The 24,409-nt window shown below is 34.7% G+C and overlaps 1 protein-coding gene across 4 annotated transcripts in view; it reads left to right on the forward strand.

The window, feature by feature from the left end:
- LOC131155491 (V-type proton ATPase subunit H) overlaps positions 1–14,280 on the forward strand; it is a 46,656-nt gene extending 32,376 nt beyond the window's left edge. For all 4 annotated transcript variants that reach the window (XM_058108683.1, XM_058108684.1, XM_058108682.1 and 1 more), the window contains exons 8-12: positions 7,869–8,030; positions 8,238–8,363; positions 11,589–11,714; positions 13,062–13,241; positions 13,755–14,280. In XM_058108683.1, coding sequence (XP_057964666.1) covers positions 7,869–8,030; positions 8,238–8,363; positions 11,589–11,714; positions 13,062–13,241; positions 13,755–14,003 — 843 coding nt within the window. In that variant the 3' untranslated portion in view covers positions 14,004–14,280. The remainder of the gene's footprint in view (positions 1–7,868; positions 8,031–8,237; positions 8,364–11,588; positions 11,715–13,061; positions 13,242–13,754) is intronic.
- Positions 14,281–24,409: the final 10,129 nt, after the last annotated feature.

The raw sequence follows: 24,409 nt of genomic DNA on the forward strand, positions 1-24,409 counted from the left end.
TTAATTCTGTCAACACAACCAACCAACTAATAGCCCTAATTTTAGAGGGGATTTTCACCTTCCAAATGGATTTTATAAAGAGGAAATGGTGAATTAGATCAAGTCAGAAAATCACAAAAAGATTTGCAAGAATAAACTCCCAAAGGATCCAAAGACTACGATTGGTTATCCTCCTTCAAATAAAATGACAGTTATTCAAGACGATTAGCAAAGTGGGTAGCTCTACCAACTCTCTATCATTCAACAACATATGAAAATGAAAATACCAAGAAAGTGAAGGACCACTTGGATCAACAACAAAAGAAGAAATTGAACCATCCTGATTGAGCTCAAGCAAAAGAGATGAGGAAAAGAGGTGGATAGAACTACGTTCCCCAATGAAGGATCTTTCCAAGCACATATTACTATTCCTTCCCGCTAAGAATTTAATATGGAGAATGAAAAGGGGATAAATCTGAGAGTAGCTTTCCATGGACTTTGTAGAACATCTAAATCTCAAATTAGTAACCCGCCCATTCTCATCTAATAAATATTTACTTTTTACAACTTCATGCCACAAGGAAGAGTTTTCTAGTGGAAGCCGCCAAAGCCATTTAGCCAGAAGAGCTGCGATTCTAGACACTAAATTTTCAATACCCAAACCAGCTTCTCGTTTAGATCTGCCCACCACTTCCTAACTTACTAGATAGTAGCTTTCCACGGACTTTGTTGAACATCTAAATCTCAAATTAGTAACCCGCCCATTCTCATCTAAGAAATATTTACTTTTTACAACTTCATGCCACAAGGAAGAGTTTTCTAGTGGAAGCCGCCAAAGCCATTTAGCCAGAAGAGCTGAGATTCTAGACACTAAATTTTCAATACCCAAACCAGCCTCCCGTTTAGATCTGCCCACTACTTCCCAACTTACTAGATGGTCCCTACGCTCCCCTACACACCACAAGATGTCCCCCATTATCTTCTCAATCTTACTAGCCACCCCCACTGCAATCTTAAAAATAGAAAAAGGAAGTATAAAGGGATACTAGAAAGACAAGCCTGGATGAGAGTAATTCTATCAGTGAGAGAAAAAAGAGCACCTTTCCGCCCATCTAGTCATCTTAGATCCCCCTTCAACAACAAGATCCCAAAAACTAACTAATATAGGTTTACTCCCAAAGGGACTCCTAGATAGCGCATTGGCTAATTCAAAACACTATGACCCACTTCCGCAAACAACTCTTTGACATTCTCATCAAGCATATTAATAGCAGCGATAACACTATTCCCCATATTAATCTTAAGCCTTGGAACCATCTCGAGAACATGGAGTAGACCCAAAATATTCAGAAGGACTATGATCCTTTAAAAACAAGATAGTATCATCAACAAATTGAGAAGTGCGAGACCTAGATCCCTTCCCTCCCCACCATGATATTCCTATGATTCTGTCAAGGACAAAAGAAAAGGTGATTGTGAAGCCTTTATTGGACGAAGCATTTCTATGAGGTTCTTACGGTGGCAAAAAAATCCTAGGGGGAGCCAAACTTTGGAGCGCTAGATTTTCAGAAAACTTTTATTAGCATCTACACTCAAATTCATGCACATTTTTTTTGGTGTTTTTTTTGAAAAAAAAAAGAAAAAGAAATTTGGTGATGTCTTGCTATATTGAAGAATGTGGAAGAATTTGAAAAGAGGCTCAAGAAGTTGACAAAAGTAGGGGATGTCCTCATAAAAATTTCCATGCCTACTTGTTTGAAGCCGATAGTTTGTTGAAGTGCTCTTGAAGAACTCTTTTTGTAATGTCAGTCATAAAAGCATTATGTGCATCTGGAATTTCATTAAATGTTTTTAGGAATCCTCCACAATCTCACAACATGGTTGCAATCATCAATAAAGCACCAAAGAGATATAAAGCCCCAAATCAAGGACTTGGTTGCTCCATTAGGTAATGCAAAATTTTGAAAAAAAAATTGATTCCTACTGAAGATACTTGGCATACTGATGGCTTTTCCATTATTTATAATTGATGTAGTAATAATAATGTAATATAAACTACAATGCTTCAATTAATATACTTGCAACAGATAGTTGTGCTGCTGTCTTCTCATATGTTGAAGACTATTCAGGAAATTGGAAAATCAGAGCTAAGATAGGTCAATTATTGATGAAAGCCATAAATGAGGTGGGGCCTCCTAAAGTGATCCAAGTGGTGACTGATAATGCTCCAAGATGTAAAGTTGCTATCAAGCTGGTAGAGAGCGTACATTCTTATATATTTTGGTCCTTATGTGTAGTTCGTACCCTGAATTTGATTTTAAGTACTTGCCTCTTAGTTTGATTGGTTAGAAGATACATATTAGATGGTTGAAAGGAATGTGTTAAGTAAATGAAAAATCACTGAGAAGCATGGGCAATTTTTAGGTTCCATATTAGACCTACTTTAACTGGCGGGTCTTTGAGAATCACACTCTTGCGCCAACTGATCTTCAAGAATCTCTCTTTCTCGCTCTGGCATTCTCTTTTATTCGTAATGATCTTCATCTCTCACTCTCGTTCTTGCTTTCGCTCTCTTTCTCTCCTGCAAAACTACTTCTTCGTCATTGAATTGGTTTGAAAGAAGGTATGGAGGAGAATCTCCGTAAGTCAATGCAGATTGAAAGCAAGACTTTCAATCTGTGTTTGGAAAAGTTTGGGATGTCTTGTTCATTTGGAGGAGAGATCCCGAGTCAGAATTTGGTGGATCAGAATCACCCTTTCGGCTGCAGGGTGGGTGTGTGATTTATCTCCCTTAATTTACAGCTTGGAGCATTTATCTCACCACAAAACATTTGGTAGATTACTTTTCTGGGTGTCGAGTGGCTCGAATTGCAAAGGGAAATTCTTGGAAGTGGAAGTGTAGTCAAACAACAAGAGAAACTCTATATTCGTGTTGGAGGGGAAAAGTGGCGCAGCTTTTCTGAAGCCATGGAGTTGGTGGAAGGTACACAAAAGATCCCTAATCCCAAGGGAGAGCTAGGGAAGGAGCTTGCACAACCAAAAAGCCATCAGATTTGGAAGGATGCCTTGGTTGGAGAATCGTCACCAAAGGTCCAGCAGGGTAGTGGCGTTTGCAGCAACTGTAGAGATGATGCTATCTCTGGTGAGCATGGTGGTGGCAGACAGTCCAGTGGACGTTGCTCAACTTGGGTTTGCAATGTAGAGAGGGTTGAGGGTCGGGATCCCAAAAATAAAGAGTGGCTTAGAGCTGGGTGGGCTGAGAACTACGCATTTTATTTTGAACTTGAGTAAGCTGTTGGGTGCGATTGGGCTTGACCCAAATGTGTTTAAAGGGCAGCATGCTCCAGCTAACTGGTTTTCTCCATAGCAGGCTCAAGAAAAATCTTTGGCTTTGCAAAGGCCTTCTGCTAGATATGAAGCCCAAAGTCCATTTGAGAATTCAATTGAGCCACCTTTTGTTTCAGGTGAATCACCTTATAACCAGGCCCAAAGTTTGGAAGAGGTGGCTGTGGAGATGGGTGACAACAAAGATGGACACTGCAAAATTGGTTTCGGGTAGTGCGAGCAAATGGAGGAGAAACATTATCAGGGTACTTATTCTGCGATGGGGGAGACCATGTGGATGAGCTAGACGAGAAGCTAAGCAGTGGGCTGAGTTTATTAGTTGTGTAGCTTTGGAGTCTGGAGTATGGGTGTATGGAGGCTCTTATGTAGGATTAATATTTGACTGTTTGAAATGGGAATCAAGATGATGCAAGCTTTAGTAACAATCAGGCAAAGGAGTCTTAGTTTGCTGATAAGTAAGTAACATAAAAGGTTTATACTCGTGCGAGGCAGAAGAGCAAGGATATCAGGGATGACTCAAATGGGAAGAATCTCAAGGCAGATGGGAGGCCAGTTGACTCCTAAAAAAACGCAGTGATGGTTATTTTTACATTGAAGACTCAAATGGAATGAAAAATAGTCTTAAACAGAGAAGTTAATGGGGAAACTTCATTGTAGAAGAAGACGTGGGGAGACGTATCAGATGGGGAGGGTCTTATGGGTAGTGGTATTGATTGTGATGAAGGGATTTTCTTAGATAAGGTTCATGAACAACTTGGTTATGTTCGAACGATTCTGATTTTATAGGAGTTCATTCTTCATCACCAATGGATGTTCTAGAGGGAGTTCTTGGATCAAGGAATGATGAATTAGAAGAGGTAGAAGATAACACTGAGAAGAATGAGATAAATACTGATTTGTGTCTCGTATTTAACGAATGCTGGATAAGAAAGGTCTGTGGCTAGTACATTTCGAAGGAAAAGAAGTTTGCTTGGATGAAAGGCATAATCAAGGCTAGGAAGGGGCAACGGAAATTGGCTAATTTGCAATGTTCCATCAATTACAACGGGAAAGGTATGAAAAGTGGTTTTCTTAGGTAGTGTTTTGTTTAAAGCTTAGGTAGGGTCTTGGGTGGAGGGTAATAGTGGTTTGGATTGTGGACAATTTTGATTTGGGCTGGTCTTAATTTTTGTTTTTATTTTCTTTATGGATTCCTTATTTTCTATTGCTTGTACTTTCTTTCTTTCTTAATGTATATTATTTTATTATCCTAAAAAAATAAAGTGGTTTGGATGAGATTTGCCTCATACTACATACAAAAACGACATGTAGATGTGAGGGATGCTTTGGCAACTACAGCAATTGTAAAATATTGGGAAGATTGGTTGAAGTGTAGTGATTTGAAAACAAAAGAAATTGGGGTGTTTATTACTAGGCATATAGGTTATGAGGATTTTTGGGATGAGATTGAGAATATATTGGCCATCACAAAACCAATTTATAAATTGATTATATTTTGTAACAAAGATGGTCTAATTTTGGGTGAGGTTTGTAAGGCAATGGATAATATACTTCAGTGAGAATGCGATATTAAGGAGGTTTTATTAAACAATACTCATATTCCTGCCTACAAGTTGAAGGAGTAGTGGTTAGGAGATGGGGGAAAAATGAATGTTCTCATATATTTTGTTGGGTTTGCTTTGTCTCCAAAGTTTTATTATGCTGCCAATATTTGTACTTCTATGCTAAAAAAACTCCCGCTACCTTGGTCCCCTTCTTAGGGAACCTACATATTGTCAACCGGGGGCTCCCTAGTCTTATTTTTCCAATGAAACTTCGATAAGGTTATAAGCTTCCACACCAATTTGAAACTATAAGCTGGTACACTTTCTTTGGATGGTTCTGAATGGTAATTGAAGCAAGTTGAGCCCTTTTTTTCTTCTTTTCGGAGGTTGACAACAAGTTCTTTCAAAATTGATTGTTTGTCCCTCTGTTAGAGGTGTTCCAAAAATTTTTGCAATCAAGTATATAGCTTTCCGTATCTGATTGGTAAGACTGAATACTTGAAATTCAACGGATCCCCTGTTTTCTTCTTTTTCTTCTTTCGAAATGACTGAATTAACGGTCTCTATGTGACCAATCATCCATAATATCAAATAAATCATTTTCATCTTTGGTTTTCTTCTCTAGCAACGGGCTCGATGTGGTTGCATCATCCTTTGTACCAATCAAGGTTGGTAAATGCATTGGTCCACACAGTTGTCCATGTACCAGTAGAAGATTCGACAGCTATTGCAGCTCCTACTTCCTTAGGTGGAACTCCCGGTTGAGGAGTATTGAAGGCATTTGAAAAGATAGCAAGTGATCCTATTGAAGCAAGATTACTACATAAGTAGTTTGTGGATTTTCACACGTGTAAAGGGCTTTTTTCTACTCCTACCACATGCATGGATGCTGTGACCATGGACTCTATACTATGGTGGGCTACTTATGGTTTAGAGGCACCAAGGTTGGCAAATGTAGCTTGCAAAATCTTGTCATAGTCACAACTTTGTGGAGAGGAATTCAAGTACTTATTCATATATGCACAACTGTAAGAGAAACCAATATTTTAGTTACATTTAGTTTTTGGTTTTGATTTCGAGTTTTAAATTGGTTATGTTGCTTAAAATTGTTAATATTTTCTTTTTTTCTTTTTTTAAAACCAAGATCTTATATGTTATTTTTTCATTCATATAGAAATAGGTTGAAATCTTCAAGGGCAGGCTTGATGTCTTGGTTTCAAGAACACTACAAAGAAGGCTATTCAAGAAGTGGGATGTTGACCCCAAGGATACCACGATGGATGATTCCCCATGTAAGACTAGAGGAATTATGATGGAAATTTTTGGATAATTAGGAGTAGTTTGATATCCCTCAGGACCTTCCAAAGCATGAGGCCAATTATAGGGGGTAGGTAGCTTGTGGATGCTATTTTAGCGGCAAATGAGGTTGTGGAGGTGTGAAGGAGTAAAGGGAGGGGATTTGTGTTTAAATTGGATTGACTTATGATCAAGTCAATTGGAAGTTTCTCGATAGGGTCTTGGAAAGGAAAAGTTTTTGGTATAGGTGGTGGACTTGGATGATTGATTGTTTGTTTACTGCTTCCTTTTCTTTTATTACTAACTATTATTAATAAAGAACCTAAATTGTGGTTTAGGGCTTTGAGAAGTGTTAGGCATGAGGATTTGGTAAAGGTTTGTAACAGAATTAGTCCAGGAAGTGAGAGGATTGTAGGCTCATAGCATCTCATCTTTAGTTTGTTGATGGCACCATATCTTTCTTAGAGGATTATATGGAGCCTTTGTCAAATGTGTTCACCATTTTACAACTCTTTGAGTGTGTTTCAGGGTAATAATAAATTTAGGGAAGAGTGGGGGGATAGAAAGTATTAATTTGAAAATTGCTAGATCTTTGGAGTTGCTTTATTTGGCTGGGTATGCTAATCTAGATTGGCCTTTGAATGACGTAGTGGTCCTTTGGGTTGTAATCCTCAGTTAGTAGGTTTTTGGCTGCTATGATGGAGAAGGTGGCTAAGTGCCTAAGTTGGGGGAAGGGTGCTCTTTTTTCTTTAGGTGGTTGTAACACTTTTATTTATTGTTATCTTTCTACTCTACCTTTTATTTTTTTTTTTGGGTCCATTTTGTAGTTCATTTGGTTGGGGAGAAGAAAGATCATTTGGTTAGTTGGGAAGCAGTGATTTGGTAAAAAAGGGATGGGGTTTTGGGCCTAGGGAAGTTGGTGGTGGTTGTCCTTTATTATGTCAAAATGCATTTTTCCTTGCGGTTGGAAGCATGGATTTGGATTTGTGTAGATTAAGACAAAACTTATAAAAAATTGTATTAAATTTCTTCCATATCTACACAAATCCAAATCCAAGACCTGAAATTCATGCTCACAAACACTATGTTTATGTTATTCTAGTATTTTGTTTTCAGAGCTAGACATACAACAACAACAACAAACCAAGCATGCCTTCAGTCCCAGTAGGTGGGGTCCACATGAATCATTTTCTGCCAATTACACAATTGTGGGCAATTTCATCCGACAATTTAAGGGCTAGTTTTAGAGAAAAATTAGGTACTTCGATCAGGCTTTCCAATCCAATGAAAACACACCAAACAATCGATCCCTCCTATCATGTGAGATCTACTTTTTGGAGTGTTTTCATTGCCCACCCCCCCAAAAAAAAAAAAATTTTAAGAGCTAGACATGTAGTTTGAAAAATGTTGTATGTTGTCTGAATTTTATTTTTCATTATATATAATAATTCATATAGTTGCATCCTAGATGTTTCTAGTGTTGGATTTTTCTGCCTTTCCTACTTCTCCACGCCCAAACTTGCTATTGTTCCTGTTTTGTGCAACAATGGATTGGAAGAAATAGAAAATGTGTTTCTTATTCTTCTATTATGAGCCCTTTAATTTTCATGCAGCCACTGTTTATATTTCATTTTGTCAGTTTTTTTCCTCCCCCCATCTCTTTGGAATTTGCCACTTGATATGATCTTAATGACTGTTTTGTAGCTGAGGAAGCCTTCCCATCCTAGTTGTGGCATCCCTACAGCTATTAATTGCCTTGCAACCTTGCTGAAGGAGCCTGTGGTCAGATCTTTGTTTGTTCAAGCAGATGGAGTGAAGTTGCTTGTTCCTTTAATTTCTCCAGCATCCACTCAGCAATCTATACAGGTACTTTATTACTTTGGTTGGGTAAGTAATCCATCCATTGACACGTGGGCTGGTGCATTTCTATCTTGTCAATTGGCAGCTAGAATGATCATTTGGCATGTAATTTTAACTGCCAAACAAGCTTCAAAGATCAATAACTGATGTTTGTGCTTCATTCTTTGTTATTAAGAAGTTTATAAAATTGACTTCATGTCCTCACTGCAACAGCTCCTCTATGAAACATGTCTCTGTGTTTGGCTCTTGTCTTATTATGAACCTGCAATCAAGTATTTGGCTACATCAAACGCCATGCCTCGACTAATAGAGGTTGTTAAGGGTTCCACAAAAGAGAAGGTGAGGGTCTTGGCTATTTGTTATGCTCTGACCATTTTCATTTCATCCCTTAGTTTGTAAAACTGCTGCTTGCGATTTATATTTGTTCAAGCATAATGATGGCTATTTACAATAATGTACATTTTATTTCCTTGATTTTTCTTTTATTACAATTGTTTATCATATTTCCCAGCGACAAGCAAAAAAATCCATGCCTTCCAATTCCATTGTTAGGCAATTTTAAATTTTTTATCCATGTTCTGTCAACAACTGCATATGTATATGCACGTGAGATTATATAAACACACGTATTTTAGTAAGAATCCATGCATATGTAACTGGGACTCACTTTGTGAAACGACCATATCATGGTTTCTGCTTCCATATTCTATTTTTGAGTTTTACCTTATGCATTCATGGATCCCATCAGTAGCCATAGCTACCATTGCTGCTTGTTCTCTCATTTTTACCTTTACCGCGTTACATTTTACTGCCATAATATATTTCACCATTTGCCCTATATGTATCTACTCATACTTCTCATTTTGTCTGCAAAAGACTCGGTGTTTTATCTTCTCATGCCCTGGCCATGGTTAACAGAAAATGCTAACTCCTTAACGAACCACGAATTTGTACGAACATTCCTCGTTCACTGGGGTGTTAGCATTTTTCCACATGCACATTGCAGTTTAATTCCCTAATGGCTTAAGATGTGAGAGAATGCACAAAAAATAAATATCAATCTGATGATTTTACTCAATGACAACTTTGTGTTAGTTTGGTTCACAGAATGGAATAACTATTGTATCTGAATATAAACATATACTAATTAACTAAAAAATGTATTAATCTTTTGAGTTGAATTACAATGAAGATTACAAAGAAATATTTAAAAAAAAAGAATCTGAAATTTAATTTTTCTTGGAAATAATTAACTAGGCATTTGTGTTATGGCTACAAAAATGGAGAAAGAGAAAAAGAAAAAAAGATGTTGTATGTGCGTGCTATTAGTCCAATTTGGTTTGTCTCCTCTCTGTGTGAAGACAATAGCAATGTTTTAAAAAGCTAAACAGAGGCTTGGCTAAAGATGAAGCATGCCCAAAATGCTTTTTAGGCTCAGTGTAAAATACCAAAACCCAGTAAGACCAACACATTATGTACAGAGGCTTACACATCCATACAAAAGGCACACTGAGGGTTACACATCTATGCAAAAGGCACACTTTTTGAAATTTTGTAGCTGAGTCATACTGATGCAGGGGCAGGATCAAGGTTTTGCAGCCATGGAGAAATTAGAAGAGATGAAGGAAGGGGAAGGGAGGAGAGAGGGAGATACCAGGGGGGAAACTCGTTCAATTCAATTCAAATTCATCAACTAACTACAACATGGCTTTCATACACTATTTATAAGAAAGCCTCTTTACATGAAATTACACTTAAACCCCTAAAACTACCTTACATTATAAATACCCCTATTTTACACAAATATTACAAACAACCCCCAAATACACATAATCCTATACTAATTAATGCTGAACACACATAATAAACTATTGACTTAACCCCCAATTCCTTAACCCAACTCTTCTTAATTTTTTTCCAGCAAGGATCTTTCCAAGGTCTTAGTTCTTGTCCTACATCACATACTCATTTTGGGTGTAATCTCAAGTTATATTTGGTGAGAAAAATTCTAGCCATATATTTATATGAAAGGAATGTCCTAATATGAGTTGATCTCTAATACTCTTGAACCTCAACCTTTCCAAAATACTTGAGAGTTGCATCTTCGATCATGAAAGTGATTTTAATTTTTTAATGTCGTAACTATCTCTTGGCATGATTTACAAAGAATTCAGGTTTAGTATTTTTTGAATGGCTAACGAGTAGTTTACAAATTGTATTTTGACTTTTTAAAATTCATTTGCCATTTAAAATTTTTTTTCATTGTTTTTTAGATGTAAGTGTAATTTATTTACATATTTTTATTGACTAAATAAAATACTCAAAAGGCTTATGCGTTATGCCTTGCATCATAAGGGTTAAAACATTGTCTTATGCCTCCGCCTTTCAAAATATTGGTATATGCTGAACAGATTACTTTTTATCAATTGCATATCTCTCGTGCAGTTAAAATTGTTGATGTTTTCCCTTATTGCATTGTTATTTTTAGGAAATGCTTTGCACTCCTGTTAGTTTATTATTATTATTGTAACAGTTCCTGCACACTGTGAGCCAGCGCATACAATATATGCATCCACATCTACTATCATGGATATGACTCTGTCTGTAATAATTAACTGAGTTCAGTAATAAAAATCTGTTTTATCTGAACCAAATCCGACTCGTTTAAACCGACTAATAACCATTCCCCACATTAAACGAGTTGAATATGGTTTTAATACTTCTTATCTGCCCTTAAACGAATCGATTGACAGATTTCAAGTTTTATCCGATGGATATCTGTCAATTTGTTAACAACTAATGCCTAAATCAATAGATAATTTCATATGCCCATGCTTATTAGACATCAACCCAATCTCTGTAAGTCCAATTGGTCAAGATCCAACTCCACACTCCCAACTCTCATACTAGCGCAACGGTATGCACCTCTGGGTTTATCCTACATTCCCATTTAAACTCAAGCCCTAATTCCCGATTCTCGTGATAAAAAAAAACCTTAAATATATGATCTTAAAGGATAAAAATATGCATAATATATTTTTATGGTTGGTTATTAAATGCTTAACAATTTACCAAATTATAATTTTAAAAATAACTTCAATTATTATGTCACGAAAGAAATTGTTCATCGGATGGTAAAAAAATTACACTTGAGATGAGAATGATGGATTATCCGCCATCTGCCACGGATTATCCAATATAAATTGTCATAAATTCGCTACTTAATTGAGTTGGATATGGATTACAATTTCCTTGTCCGATAATCCACATTATCAGCCACGGATTATCCTACCCAATCTGTTTTGCGGGTCTAGCATGGTATTGATTTTTTCAAGGCTGTTGAAACTGTTTTGATCATTGGGAACTTGCCATCTGAAGGGATGATTGCACATCAATTTGCTTGCATTTATTTGTTTGTTGTATTGAGTGATCACACACACACACACACACAAACACACACAGCCACACACCCAAACACCCACATGATATGATAGTGTGTTTGTATAATTATATCTGGGTGATGATGTCTGATTTCATATGGTTGGATGAATCAACCCTTGCTAGGTTGTCAGGGTGGTTGTCTTGACCCTTAGAAACTTGCTTTCCAAGGGGACATTTGGTGCTCAGATGGTAAACGTTGGATTGATGCAGATTGTTCAAAGCTTGAAAGCTCAGGCATGGAGTGATGAGGTAAGATAAGAGAATTTAGAAAGTTTGTATTCGATATCTATGATGATTGTATATTTAATTATTTAAATTGTTTATGTAGATGGATTCAAATTACAGAATCATAATACTCAAGAGTTTCAAACTATTGTTAATTTATATAATTTCTGGTTGAATTTGTATAATTGACACAATGAAATTTTTGGATAATAATTTTATTTGGATCTTTTGAAGTCTGTTAGAAAAGTAAGTGCCTTCTACTCTTTACTAATTAGAGCCATCTGCAAATATCAATTTCTGTGCCTGCCACATCCATGTCCATTCCCCTGCCAATTCAGCTCGAGTTACCTTGTTCTTAGACTACTGGTGATTATCTAGGAAAATCAACTTCTGTTATCTTGCTGTACCCATGACCATGTCCAGTTGAGTTTTTAGTTATTATATCTTCTCTCACATCCTTCCCTCTGTTGTGTTGTCTTGTTTTTGTTGCATCTTTAACTTGAATCAAATAACTCCCTGCTGGTGCAGTGAGTGTTTGCCTTAGAAATAAGGTCAATGTTTGTGGTAGAATTTATTTGGTTTCATCATTTAGTTATTACTGCTTAAAATTGCATGATGTGTTATATTATTTAGGCTCCTAAATTATCTAAATTAAATTGGATTTCGTTTAGATGATTCTTTCTTATTTTGTCCTTGAAAGTCTTCATCACTGGCTTCTCATGAACAGGGTCTTTTCTCGGTTTATCTTTATTCCATTCATTTGTCAGATACCCTTGTTTCAATGATTTTTTTTAAACTGTCCACGGATAATATATTGAGTCAAGCCTTGCCTTGTCATCTTCTCAAATTACTACGTAATAATTCATTGCTCACTTCTTTACTAATCCATTATGCTTTATTTCTGTGAGTGCAGAGTATTTAGATAGCGTGATATGCATGTCTTGTAGACCATCAAAATAACTTTAGCAATATTTTGAGTTAGTATACACTGGAGCACAGTGAGGGTATGCTGGAACTGTATTAGCAAAAATATGAAACTTTGGTGTGGTTGTCCACATTGTTAATGAATGATTGGATGTGATAATTAGCAGATTTGGGTCTCTAATTTGGGGCATTGACAAGATTGGATGGCTCAAATTGTAATAACTAGTTATTGTGGTGCTTGCTTAATCAAACTCTCTCCCAGGGCCCCCAAAAAACATAAAAAAGAAGTTCCTGGAGTGGATATATGCTGTTTTCTTGTTGGAAGAATTTGCCAGATAACTTCTACCATGTAATGCAGTATATGTTTTTACATGAAGCAATGGTTAAATCCTAATGATCTGTGGCCTTTGTTGTTGTTATATTGTGCTGATTTTGGAATTTTTATAGGACCTATTGGAGGCTCTAAGTCAACTGGAAGTAGGATTGAAGGATAACATAAAGAAACTGAGTTCGTTTGATAAGTACTACCAGGAACTCCGCCTTGGCCATCTTGATTGGTCACCTATGCACAAAGATGCTATATTTTGGCATGATAATATCACTAAATTCGAAGAGAATGATTTCCAGGTAATTTTTAACCCCTCTGCATCATCTGGAGGAGATTCTGTAAAATGTGTAATGGGATCTTTCTGACAGACTCTTAAACACGATTTGTGTATTACATGATTTGAGGCAGAAAAACAATAGCATTGTAATTGCTCATTGGGCCTTACCAAACACTTGCAACTAGTCAGTAACTCTGCTGATATGAGAATATTGTCCTCGTGCTTTACCCCAAATATTTTACTTGGGATCCTGATTTTATTTCCAGATTGAAAACTACCTTGGTTGTACCTCTTCTAGATGAAACAATTCCATTGTTTTATGACTTTCGGCTTTTTTTTAGGGGAAAAAAATGAAATGCGATGGTAGTGTAACATATAACATGGGGTTTTAGGATTGTGACCAATAAAAAATATTGCATTGCTCCCCAGTACTGTGAAATGCAAAATAAATACCAACTCATTTGTAGACTCTGCTCATAGATTCCCCGTGTCGTGACAAGGGTCGCTTTGAAACTGATATGTGTTACTTCTGCAGCCGCTGAAGATCCTCATTACGATTTTGGACACATCCAGTGATCCAAGGACCTTGGCCGTTGCTTGCTTTGATCTCTCGCAGTTTATCCAGCACCACCCGGCTGGACGGGTGATATTGACCAACCTGAAGGTGAAGGAGCGGGTAATGAAACTGATGAACCATCAAAATGCAGAGGTTACCAAAAGTGCGTTGCTCTGCATCCAGAGACTTTTCTTGGGTGCCAAGTATGCAAGCTTTTTGCAGGCTTGAAGTTTATTTTCAAGGGATGTGTGGTTCCATCCTTCTCATTTCTGTAGGAGTATTTTAAGTGAAACAGATGCAGAAGTTGGCTGCTTATCTTCTCTCTCTCCTTTCTTTTTCCTTTTTTTTGGGTTTCCAGCACATGTATCTTACTCTTTACATTTTTTTTTTCGTTTGCAAATTGATCAATAATTTATTTTTGTAAGTATATATATGAAATAAACCGACCTAATGGTTTTTGCAAATTTACTATTAACAAATAAATTATTGTAATTTGTATTATTCACTTTTGATTGCTTTTTATATTTTTCCCTCGATCGGTTGGTTGTGTTGGGCTGAAGTGTACGTGTTTGGATTTGTATGGATATGAATAAAGTTTAATATAATTTTATTTTCTTCAAATATTTTTATTTAAATTTAAGATATGAAATTTGGGTATAGGGCATGAATAATGCGGGTAACATTTTTAGGTGTCCATTCTTCCGATAACTCAAAACATATTAATGCGGGTAACATTTTTAAAATTCAGAGATTTTTTTAAAAATTATGAAAAAAAAAAAAATAGCATGTAGTTAAAAAAAAAATTTGAAAACCTATTTCAACTCATGCTCATCTTTGACTTTTTATCATATAACAAATTAAAAATATGATTAATATAATAAAAACATAAAAGATCAAATTTAAAAATTATAATAAAAATGAAATATAATTTTTAAAAATGACTTGTTTTATTTTCTCAAAATTTTAGAAAATTTATGGAAGGTTTTCTTTTAGTCATATTATCATTTTATTTTGCATTTAATTTTTATTTTTTATAAAACAAATAATTTAATTTGCAAAAGCTAATTCTAAATATTAATGTATTAACAATTATAAAACATTTCTTATCGGTACCTTATTATAACTACCTTTTTTTAGTTATAGAAAAATAAAAATTGATTAAAGGAAAGAGACCCAAAATTAGTACAATTTTAGAAACAGTTTTGAGAAATCCAACTACACTCTCCCAGTCCCCTGCCCTCATCCAAACTAACAATTGCCGACATTTTTTTAATATAATATTTAGTTTTCTTGGATGTGCATATTACCATTATCACGGAGTTTTATGAAAAAACAAAACCTACTATTATATTTCGAATTATATGATTACTTTTCACGCGAAATGTGAGATAATCCATATGTTATAAGGGTCCAAAAAAATATATATATTAAAAACTAAAAAATGTGAGAAAATAAATTCATTTTCATGGTTGAAAGTATATCAATTTGAGGATAATAATTATTTAAAGGAATTTAGAAAAAAAAAATTGGTCAAAAAACCATAAATAGTTAAAACAATTTAGAAATTAAGTTAAATATTTTAAAAAAATAAATTATTACTTGACTATTTGTTGTGACAAGTCTCCTATGGGTATAGAATATATTAAAGAATAAAAGACATTGACCTCTCCTAATATTTGGCAAAAAGATAATGATCTTCATGAGATTTTAAAAATTCCAGAGATCTCTCTTGAGGTTTCAAAAATTCTAGAAACCTCTTATGAGGTTTTGTCAAAAAAGATACAAATCTCCAATTGTGTGTTACAAAGAGAGAAGCTTTTTGAGAAAATGTCTGTGTCTTTTTGGCAAATTTCAAAGAAGATATGTGACATTTTTAAAATTTCAAGACTATACATCACGAGGTAATCAGTCACTTATCTTATATTCATTTTTACCTTTTTAAGATTTGAATTTGAGTGTCACGACACAAGTTTATTCAAGATTTTATGCTTTCTTCTAATTATTTGTCTTGTATAAATGGAATGGGTAACCATTATGTAACAAGTAGAATAGGTTTTGTTCCATTAATAAGATAATGCTTTAGCATAAAATGAGACTATGACTATTCTGTGATCAGTTGATGTTTCCTAATGTCAGAGTTAAAATAATATAAAAAAAACTCTTATCCTATATTTGAGAGAGACCTTGAACTTCGATTTATATGGATTTGGATAAGATGTAATACAACATTGCATTGAATTTTATCCAGATCCATAAAACCTAAATCGAAAACCTAAAATACATACTCCCAAACACAATGTTAGTGAAGAGTGAGTGTCCATTAGTCATTGTAAAGTTCACTAGTTTTCACAAATTATGGTATGCTTTTTGTTAATTAGTTAAATAAGAGTATTATAACTAGTGTTGCACGGACATGAAAGTCTCAAATTTTAACTATTGGATTGTGTCGTAAAGAGAGTCTATAATACGTAAGGGATACTAAGCAATTACGTAACCAGTAGAAAAAATAGTCAAATAAGATTGACTTTCATTATGGTACATTCTTATACTCTAGTGATTAAACCTTGTTAGTCGAGGCTTCCATTTTAGAGTAATTCAGATTCTAGTAGTCTTAGACTTTTATTCATTTATAACTCACTCTTACGAGAAATAGGGCGTAGTAAATTATACAAGAACCCAATTTATAATTATTAGATTTAGTGAATGCATGTTTTTTTTTTTTAGACTATTGATTTTAATCATATGTGAAGAATTATCAATTTAAATCCCTTTGCGAGTCACCTCATTAGTAGAAGCATGGATATCGTTTGTCATTAGTTAGAGTTTTGAATCTCGTTTCTAATTATTTAAAGGATGGAAAATAATTTTAAAAATGGTTTTATAGCGTTGAGTTATTTCCTTCCATGTGGAGAAAAGCCCAAGTGGGCCTTATTAAAAGACCAAAGCCCAGCCCTAGTGCTAACACCCCTACACACCTGTCCTTTCAAATGATACGTACTAATTAAGTTGAGCATAATCATCAATCTACATTCATTGCCCTTCGTTTTGGTTGACATTATCTTTCCATTTAACATTTTTTTTTACCTTACATCGCTCCACAGTATTCCAATTTAGAATGTAAGACTTTTCTTACCTCAAGAAAACCAACAAGGGGTACTATCCCATCCTCTTTTTTTTTTAATCTTTTTCAATTCATATACAACTCGAGTATAATCTCAAAACTCATCATGTCACGACTCCCAACATACCGTACATACATAAAATAAGACATACCATTGAAACAAACTAAAATGAATTAAACAAGCATGCATGTCATTTAATTAATACAAACCAAAGCCTCATCTCATGTGAATTCAATAAATTCATACCCACCTTAATATTCCAGGTTCACATAATAAGAATAGGTTGCTATCGCATGATGTATAAATTATCGAACCATACCTAACTACCTCAAAAACTCGTCTTCTTTGATTTTTCATTCTTTGAACTCACTTTAGGTCATGCTTACGCTCAAAATAGTCTTAAAAGCCCAACACTAGTAGAAAACAAGTAGAATTTTTCTAATCTTTTTATCTCAATTTTTTGCATTTTTTTGGGATTTTCTAACCAATTAATAGTCATTAAAATAAAATCCAAATAAATAAGTTAAACCAACTAAAAACCCAAAAAAAAAAAAAAAACTATAATACATCCTAAATCATATAAGAGGAGACTCTTAAGCAACTTTATTGAGACATGCCATTTAAAAATCATTTAAAATAACAACTTTCTTACTAAAAGAATCTAATTTTTTTAACAAACAAATAAATAGAAAAGTTCCTTTCAGAATTAAAAGAATTTTTTTAACTCTTATCTATTTTTTTTAGAAATTTTGGCAATGAAAATTTATTTTTAAAATTTTTTTGAAACATTAAAACATATTAAAATTAATAAATAATTAGATAACTGATCAACCGGTCTGTGTGGACTAGTTGATTGATTTGCACGAACTAATTTAAGTTGAGCATGTGCCACGCACATGTGCTCAGGTGGAGATTTTAAAATGAATGCTCCGATCGTCTTGTTAGGTAAACTCTCAAAGAAGCATCGAAACCATCTTATAATATTTTAGGCCTTATTCTCGCCACTCCTTGTCGAAGTGAGCCGCTTTCTTCACCATTTGAATCCTTGTGAAAATCGTCTCTCCAATCCAAGTTGCTTGTCACCGACAATAATGAATACAACCATATATTCTTCCATTCTTATGGGTATTCAAGCCTCCTAACTTCACAATCAGGTCTCCTTGACTAGGGCTACAAATGAACCAAGTTAAGCCGAGTTTCAGCATGCTTGGGCTTGGCTAGGTAGAATAGGAGCTCGACCTAGGCTCGGTTCAGTTCAAAAAGTCGGACTTGAGTTTGACTCAAGATTAAAGATATTGGCTCCGGCTTGGCTCATTTCTAGGCTCAGGTTCGAGTTCAAGCTAACTTTTTATAAATAATCTATAACAGTTGCACTTTGTATATTTTGACTATGCATACATTTGGCTCGTTTACGAACCAAGTCTAAGAATATGCTTCATTAAAATAATAAATAGAACGAAATAAACCGAACCAAACTCCTGAGCCGCTCTGCGGTTTATTTCGCTTAAAGCCCAACCTTTAATTTGGTCAATGAAGACTTCCGGTGGGAGACTGGGAGTACGATGCATTGGGACATGGGGAAGTGAGATGGCAGTGTTCTATTGGTCAATATACAATAACCGGACCGAGCTCACAGATTCACAGTATGGGAAAGCGAAAGCGAAAGAAGGGGAGGAGCAGGGGGCATGGGGAGTTGAACCAAGGCACGTGCCGCCACGTCTCCTGTGAAAGCGTCGACAAGTCTGCCCTTCACTGCTGACACCGCATGCTTTAAAGTATTAACCTATTTTCCCATTTTACCCTCCCTCTCTCCCATAAATATCCCTTCTAGCCTTTTCCCTTTTTCGATAAATATATATACGCACGCACCATACATTTTGTTCCACGTGCTTCATATGATTAACTCAATTTTTTAAAAATAAAAATAAAATATAAAGATAAGAATGTACTTGCAAATAATTTAGGAAATTATGAAGATAACAAATTAAATTTAAAATTAACAATAAAATGAAATAAATAATTCATTTTGTGCATACGTTTAATATATATACATGGAAATTATAATTGTAATAACAAAAATGCAAAAAGACACTCATTAAAGATACAAAAATATTATAATAAAATAAAATAATTATAATTCTTTTTTTCTTAATTATTATATTTTTGAAGAGGGTGTAATGCATAAGTTGGATAAAATAAAGAAGTACTTGTGTGTTTTGTGATTGTAAAATAACTTTAAAATTAAAAAGAAAATTTTATAGAACGTCTCTAAGACTGCCAGTTATGCTATATGATAAACATGCTATATGACTAAGAAAAACATATCCAAAAAATAAAAAATATTAGAGTTAGAATGTTTAGATGGATGTTGAGAACTCGATGAACAGAAGAGCAAATTGAAAGAATTTGATGAACGAGAAGAAAGAAAACAGAAAACAGAGAAGGAAATTGAAGAATTTACTTATCTATGTAATCTAAATTGAACAAGAATCAATATCTACAAGTGAAAATATAGGACTCTCTTTTTATATATATATATATATATATATATATATATATATATTAAAAGAGCTTCCTATATATATACACATGGAAACAATAACAGAAATAATAGTATAACAGAAATGATAGCTAAGTTTTCATTGGTTTCTTCTCTTGGTTTTGCTTTTCTTCCTTAGACTTCAATTCCATTCTATCAATTTGAGATGCTTGACTCCAACACCCCCCCTCAAGATGAACATGTATATTTATAATATTCATCTTGCGTAAATTGTGATGGAAAGGCAGTGATCCGAGAGGTTTTTGTAAAGATATCGGCTAGTTGTAATCTTGATGGAATATAAAAAAGCTTTATAACATTTAGTTGGAGTTTTTCCCTAACAAGATGACAATCTATTTGAATGTGTTTAACCCTCTCGTGTTGTACTGGATTGGTTGCAATGGACAAAACTAATTTGTTGTCAGTGTAGATCATTGTTGGATGAGAATGATCAACATTGAGATCTTGAAGAGCATAAAGTAACCACCAGACCTCCTATGTTGTGGCTGCAAGAGCCCTATATTCAGCTTTTGCAAATGAGCGGCTAATTGTTGCTTGTTTCTTCGATTTCCATGTGATTAATGAGTCTCCTAGGAAAATTGCATAACCTATAACACCTCTCCTGGTATCTAAGCAACCTGACCAGTCACTATCAGAAAAAGCTTTGAACTTTAAATCTGAAGATGAAGAAAAGAATAACCCTTGGCTTGGTGTTGCTTTTAAGTATCTAAGCACACGAATGACAGCTTGATAATGAGACACTGCTGGTTTAGTAAGAAACTGGCTAAGAACCTGAATAGAATAGGCCAAGTCAGGCCTTATAATTGTCAAATATAGTAGTCTGGCAATTAATCTTTTGTAACCCGAGACATTCTCATAAAAATTGGGATCATTTGCACTAAGTTTAAGAGTAGATTCCATTGGAAATGCAGCTGGTTTGGAACCTATGAGACTTGTATCTTGAAGTATGTCCAAAGCATACTTTCTTTAGCAAAGAGAAATTCCAGATTTTGATCTAACTACTTCCAAACCCAAGAAGTACTTTAGCTGCCCCAAGTCTTTGATTGTGAATTTATCATGGAGAAATATCACCAACTAGGAGAAATCTCTAATTAAATAGGGCCCAAGCTTTCACTCCATGGACTAAGCCTTAGGATAGAAATCTCTAATTAAATAGGGGTCGGGTCGGCATCCAAATTAAAACACAACTAGGCTCCACAAAAGCCCAACAAATCTCCCACTTGGAGACTAGTTCAATCACCAGTATCAACTGCAATCCTCCTAAACAAAGAATCCCTCATCCTTGCAACTCAACCTCCTCTTCTCAAACTAGAAGACCAACTGAAGCTGCACACAGCTTCAGTTTCTCAATAGTAACACCCTTAGTCAACATGTCTGCTGGGTTTTTAGATCCACATATCTTTTCAAGTATTACCAGCTTATCTTCAACAAGGTAACGGATAAAGTGGTATTTTGTTTGTATGTGTTTCGATTTTTAATGAAAAGCCGAATTTTTGGCAAGAAAGATTGCACTCTGATTGTCACTGTGTAGAATGCCTATCTTCTGCTTCTTACCCAATTCTTCTAAGAAACCATATAGTCAAATCATCTCCTTTCCAGCTTCAGTTGCTGCAACATACTTAGCTTCTGTAGTAGACAAAGTAACAATCTTTTGCAAATTTAAAACCCAAAATATAACTGTACCACCCAGAGTAAATACAAATCCAGTAGTACTCTTTCTACTATCATTATCACTAGCAAAATCAGCGTCTACATAACCCTGCAGTTTCAAACTTGCACCAGTGAAGCAAAGACATGTATCTGATGAACCCCTCAGATATCTCAGAATCCACTTTAATCACCCGAAAGCAATCCCTTTTATATGTTGTGCCTTACGGCCCAAGCCTTCGCTCCATGGACTAAGCCTTAGGATAGAAATCTCTAATTAAATAGGGGTCGGGTCAGCATCCAAATTAAAACACAGCTAGGCTCCACAAAAGCCCAACACGAGTAGTGCAATTCACCACAATTTACAAACTACATTAGGCTGATTAACAACCAAACCAGGGGGTACTTCCATGTAAACCTCTTCATGCAATTCACCAAGTAAAAACGCATTATTGACATCTAATTGGTGAATATGCCATCCCCTAATAGCAGCAACAACTAACAACAATCGAATTGAAGTAATTTTTGCCACTCGAGAAAAAATTTCAAAGAAGTCTAATTCTTCTTGTTGAGTGTAGCCTTTGGCTACCAGCCTTGCTTTATGTCTTTCTATAGTTCCATCAGCCTTGTATTTCACTCGAAAAATTCATTTACAACATATGGTCAGTTTATTTTTAGGAAGAGTAACAAGTTCCCAAGTTTTGTTTAACTCTAAAGCATTGAGTTCATTTCTCATAACAACTTGCCATTCATGTAATTTTGCAACTTGTTTGTATGTTTTTGGTTCTGTGGTAACATAAATAGAAGTTAAAAAGGCTTTTGTGTGGTGCTCAAAGTCTACTGAAAGAAATAAATGATGATATAGGATAAAGATTACCTGTCCTAGAGGAGTAGCCAATAGAAGCAGATGAGTTGTTTGCATAAGGAAGCAAAAAACATTCCCACAATAATAATCCTGCAAAAATTTTGGTGGGTGTTTAATTCTGGATGATTTTCTAATAAGTGAAGCAGAAGAAAGGGAATCTGCTAAGTCAGTGTGTTGGTTGCTGTGAGGAGAAATGGAATTTGCGAAGTCAGCGTGCTGGTTGCTGTCAGGAGGAATGGAATCTGCTAATTTAGTGTGCTAGTTGCTATTAATTTGAGAGGAAATTGAGTCATTAGAATTCATTGAGGAATTATTGTGATCAGAAGGGATAGGAATATTTATATGAGAGGAATCATGATGGAATTCTGAAGGAGGAAACAAAAAAGTAGGTATGTCAAAATTAATTGGGAGAATTTTGAATGGAAAGATGGTTTCATGAAATACAACATTTCTGGAAATGAAGATTCTGTTTGTGTTTAAGTCCATGAGTTTATAACCTTTGACATTAAAAGGATGTCCTAAAAATAGACATTTAGTTGCTCTTGGATTGAACTTTTGTCTGTGATTAGTAATTGTAGATGCAAAGCATAAGCATCCAAAAACCTTTAAATGAGAAAGATTTGGTGATTTGTGAAATTGCATTTTAAAATGTGTTTTGTTTTGGAGAAGATGAGTTGGAATTCGATTGATGATATGTGCTGCAGTCAATACACAATCACTCCAAAAAAAATTAATGGTAAGTTTGCTTGAAACATCAAAGCTCTAGCTGTGTTTAATAAGTGTTGATGTTTCCTTTCAACAACTTCATTTTGTTATGGGGTTTCTACACAGCTTCTTTGATGTAAAATTACAGTTTCATTATAAAACCTCAGATTTATGTTTAAGCAAATACATCCAAGTACATCTTATAAAAATCATCTACTGTAGTAAAATTTAAACCCAAAATATGAGATAGTAGCAAATGGACCCCATATATCACAATGAATCAAATCAAACTCTTTATTAGAAATATTCTGTGATACAGGAAATGGGAGCTTTTTCTGCTTTGCTAGTGAACATATTTCACAGACATTTGTACAATCAAATGTTATTGAATTGTCTATTTGTCTAAAAAAAGGCATTCTAGAATTTGAAATATGACCTAATCTGTAGTGCCAAAGATTTGACTTGTTATGAGTGGTAGTTGATGTAAAAATTGGTGTAGAATTATATTGAAAATGCTAATAGGAATTAGCTTTCGAGGAAGCTTGATGAAGGTGATAAAGTCCTTGTTTTCAAAGGCGATCCCAATCATCTTCTTCATTGATTGGTCCTATAAAAGGCAATAAGAACCAAAGAAGGATAGACAAAGATTAGATTCTTTGGTTAGCTTAGAAACAGATAATAGATTGACTGAAAAGTCAGGAACACACAAGACATTATTTAAAAGTAATGTGCTAGAAAGATTTACAGTTCCAGTATATAATGCTAGAACAATGTGACCATTAGGAAGATTAATGGAATTTGTAACAGGTTTAGAAGTAGAAGAATATAATAGAGTTGAACAGATCATATGATTAGTAGCACCAGCATCTAAGATCCAAGAAAATTCAAAAGTTAACTTGGTAGAGGCAGAATTACTTTGAATAAAAGGGTTACCAGAAAATTGGGCAAAGGAACGACATTAACAATTGACTCCGTACTGAAGCATAAGAATCATTTAGGCCTAGAAGAAACATCAACCCATAATTTGATTGCTGTTGAAGTATCAAGAAGTTGAACAAATCATAGGTGCAAGAAGTCATCTTGCCACATGTACAAGTTGGAAATGACCTATAACTAAGATACTCATCCCAAAGAGTCTTAAAAACACTGAAATATTCTATAATCGAAGATGAACACTGATTTATACAACTTAAAGATTTTTCAAGATGAAAAGCTCTTGGGCCATCACTTCTCAAATATCTTGTTTTCAACTCATGCCAGAGATCTACAACAAATGTAACGTAAATCATACTATTTCTAATATCTTTAGAAATAGAAGTCATTAACTAAGAAAGTACCAAATTATTGGCACAGAGCCAAGTAGTATGAATAACACGTTGATTTGTAGGAGGAGTAGTAATTGAACCATCAATGAAAGCTACCTTATTCTTGACAGTTAGAGTAATGGTGATTGATCTACTCCAAGCAATGTAGTTATCTCCTACAAAGATTTCTAAAACCAAGAGAGAACTTGGATTATCACTAGGATGACGATAATATAGGCTAGAAGAATCATTTGAAGGATTAACAGTAGAATCATATGAGAGATGAGAAAATTCTAAAGAATTGAAAGGATTTGCTTCTGTCATTTTTCAAGAATATGCAAGAAACGTAAGATTTTTAAGAAAATTTTAGAGCAGTAAATTGTAGAGCAGAATTCAAGATAAATCCAGAGCAGAATTCCTGTATATGTAGA

The sequence above is a fragment of the Malania oleifera genome, chromosome 5 (assembly GCF_029873635.1).
Source record: "Malania oleifera isolate guangnan ecotype guangnan chromosome 5, ASM2987363v1, whole genome shotgun sequence".
NCBI classification, from domain to species: Eukaryota; Viridiplantae; Streptophyta; class Magnoliopsida; order Santalales; family Ximeniaceae; genus Malania; species Malania oleifera.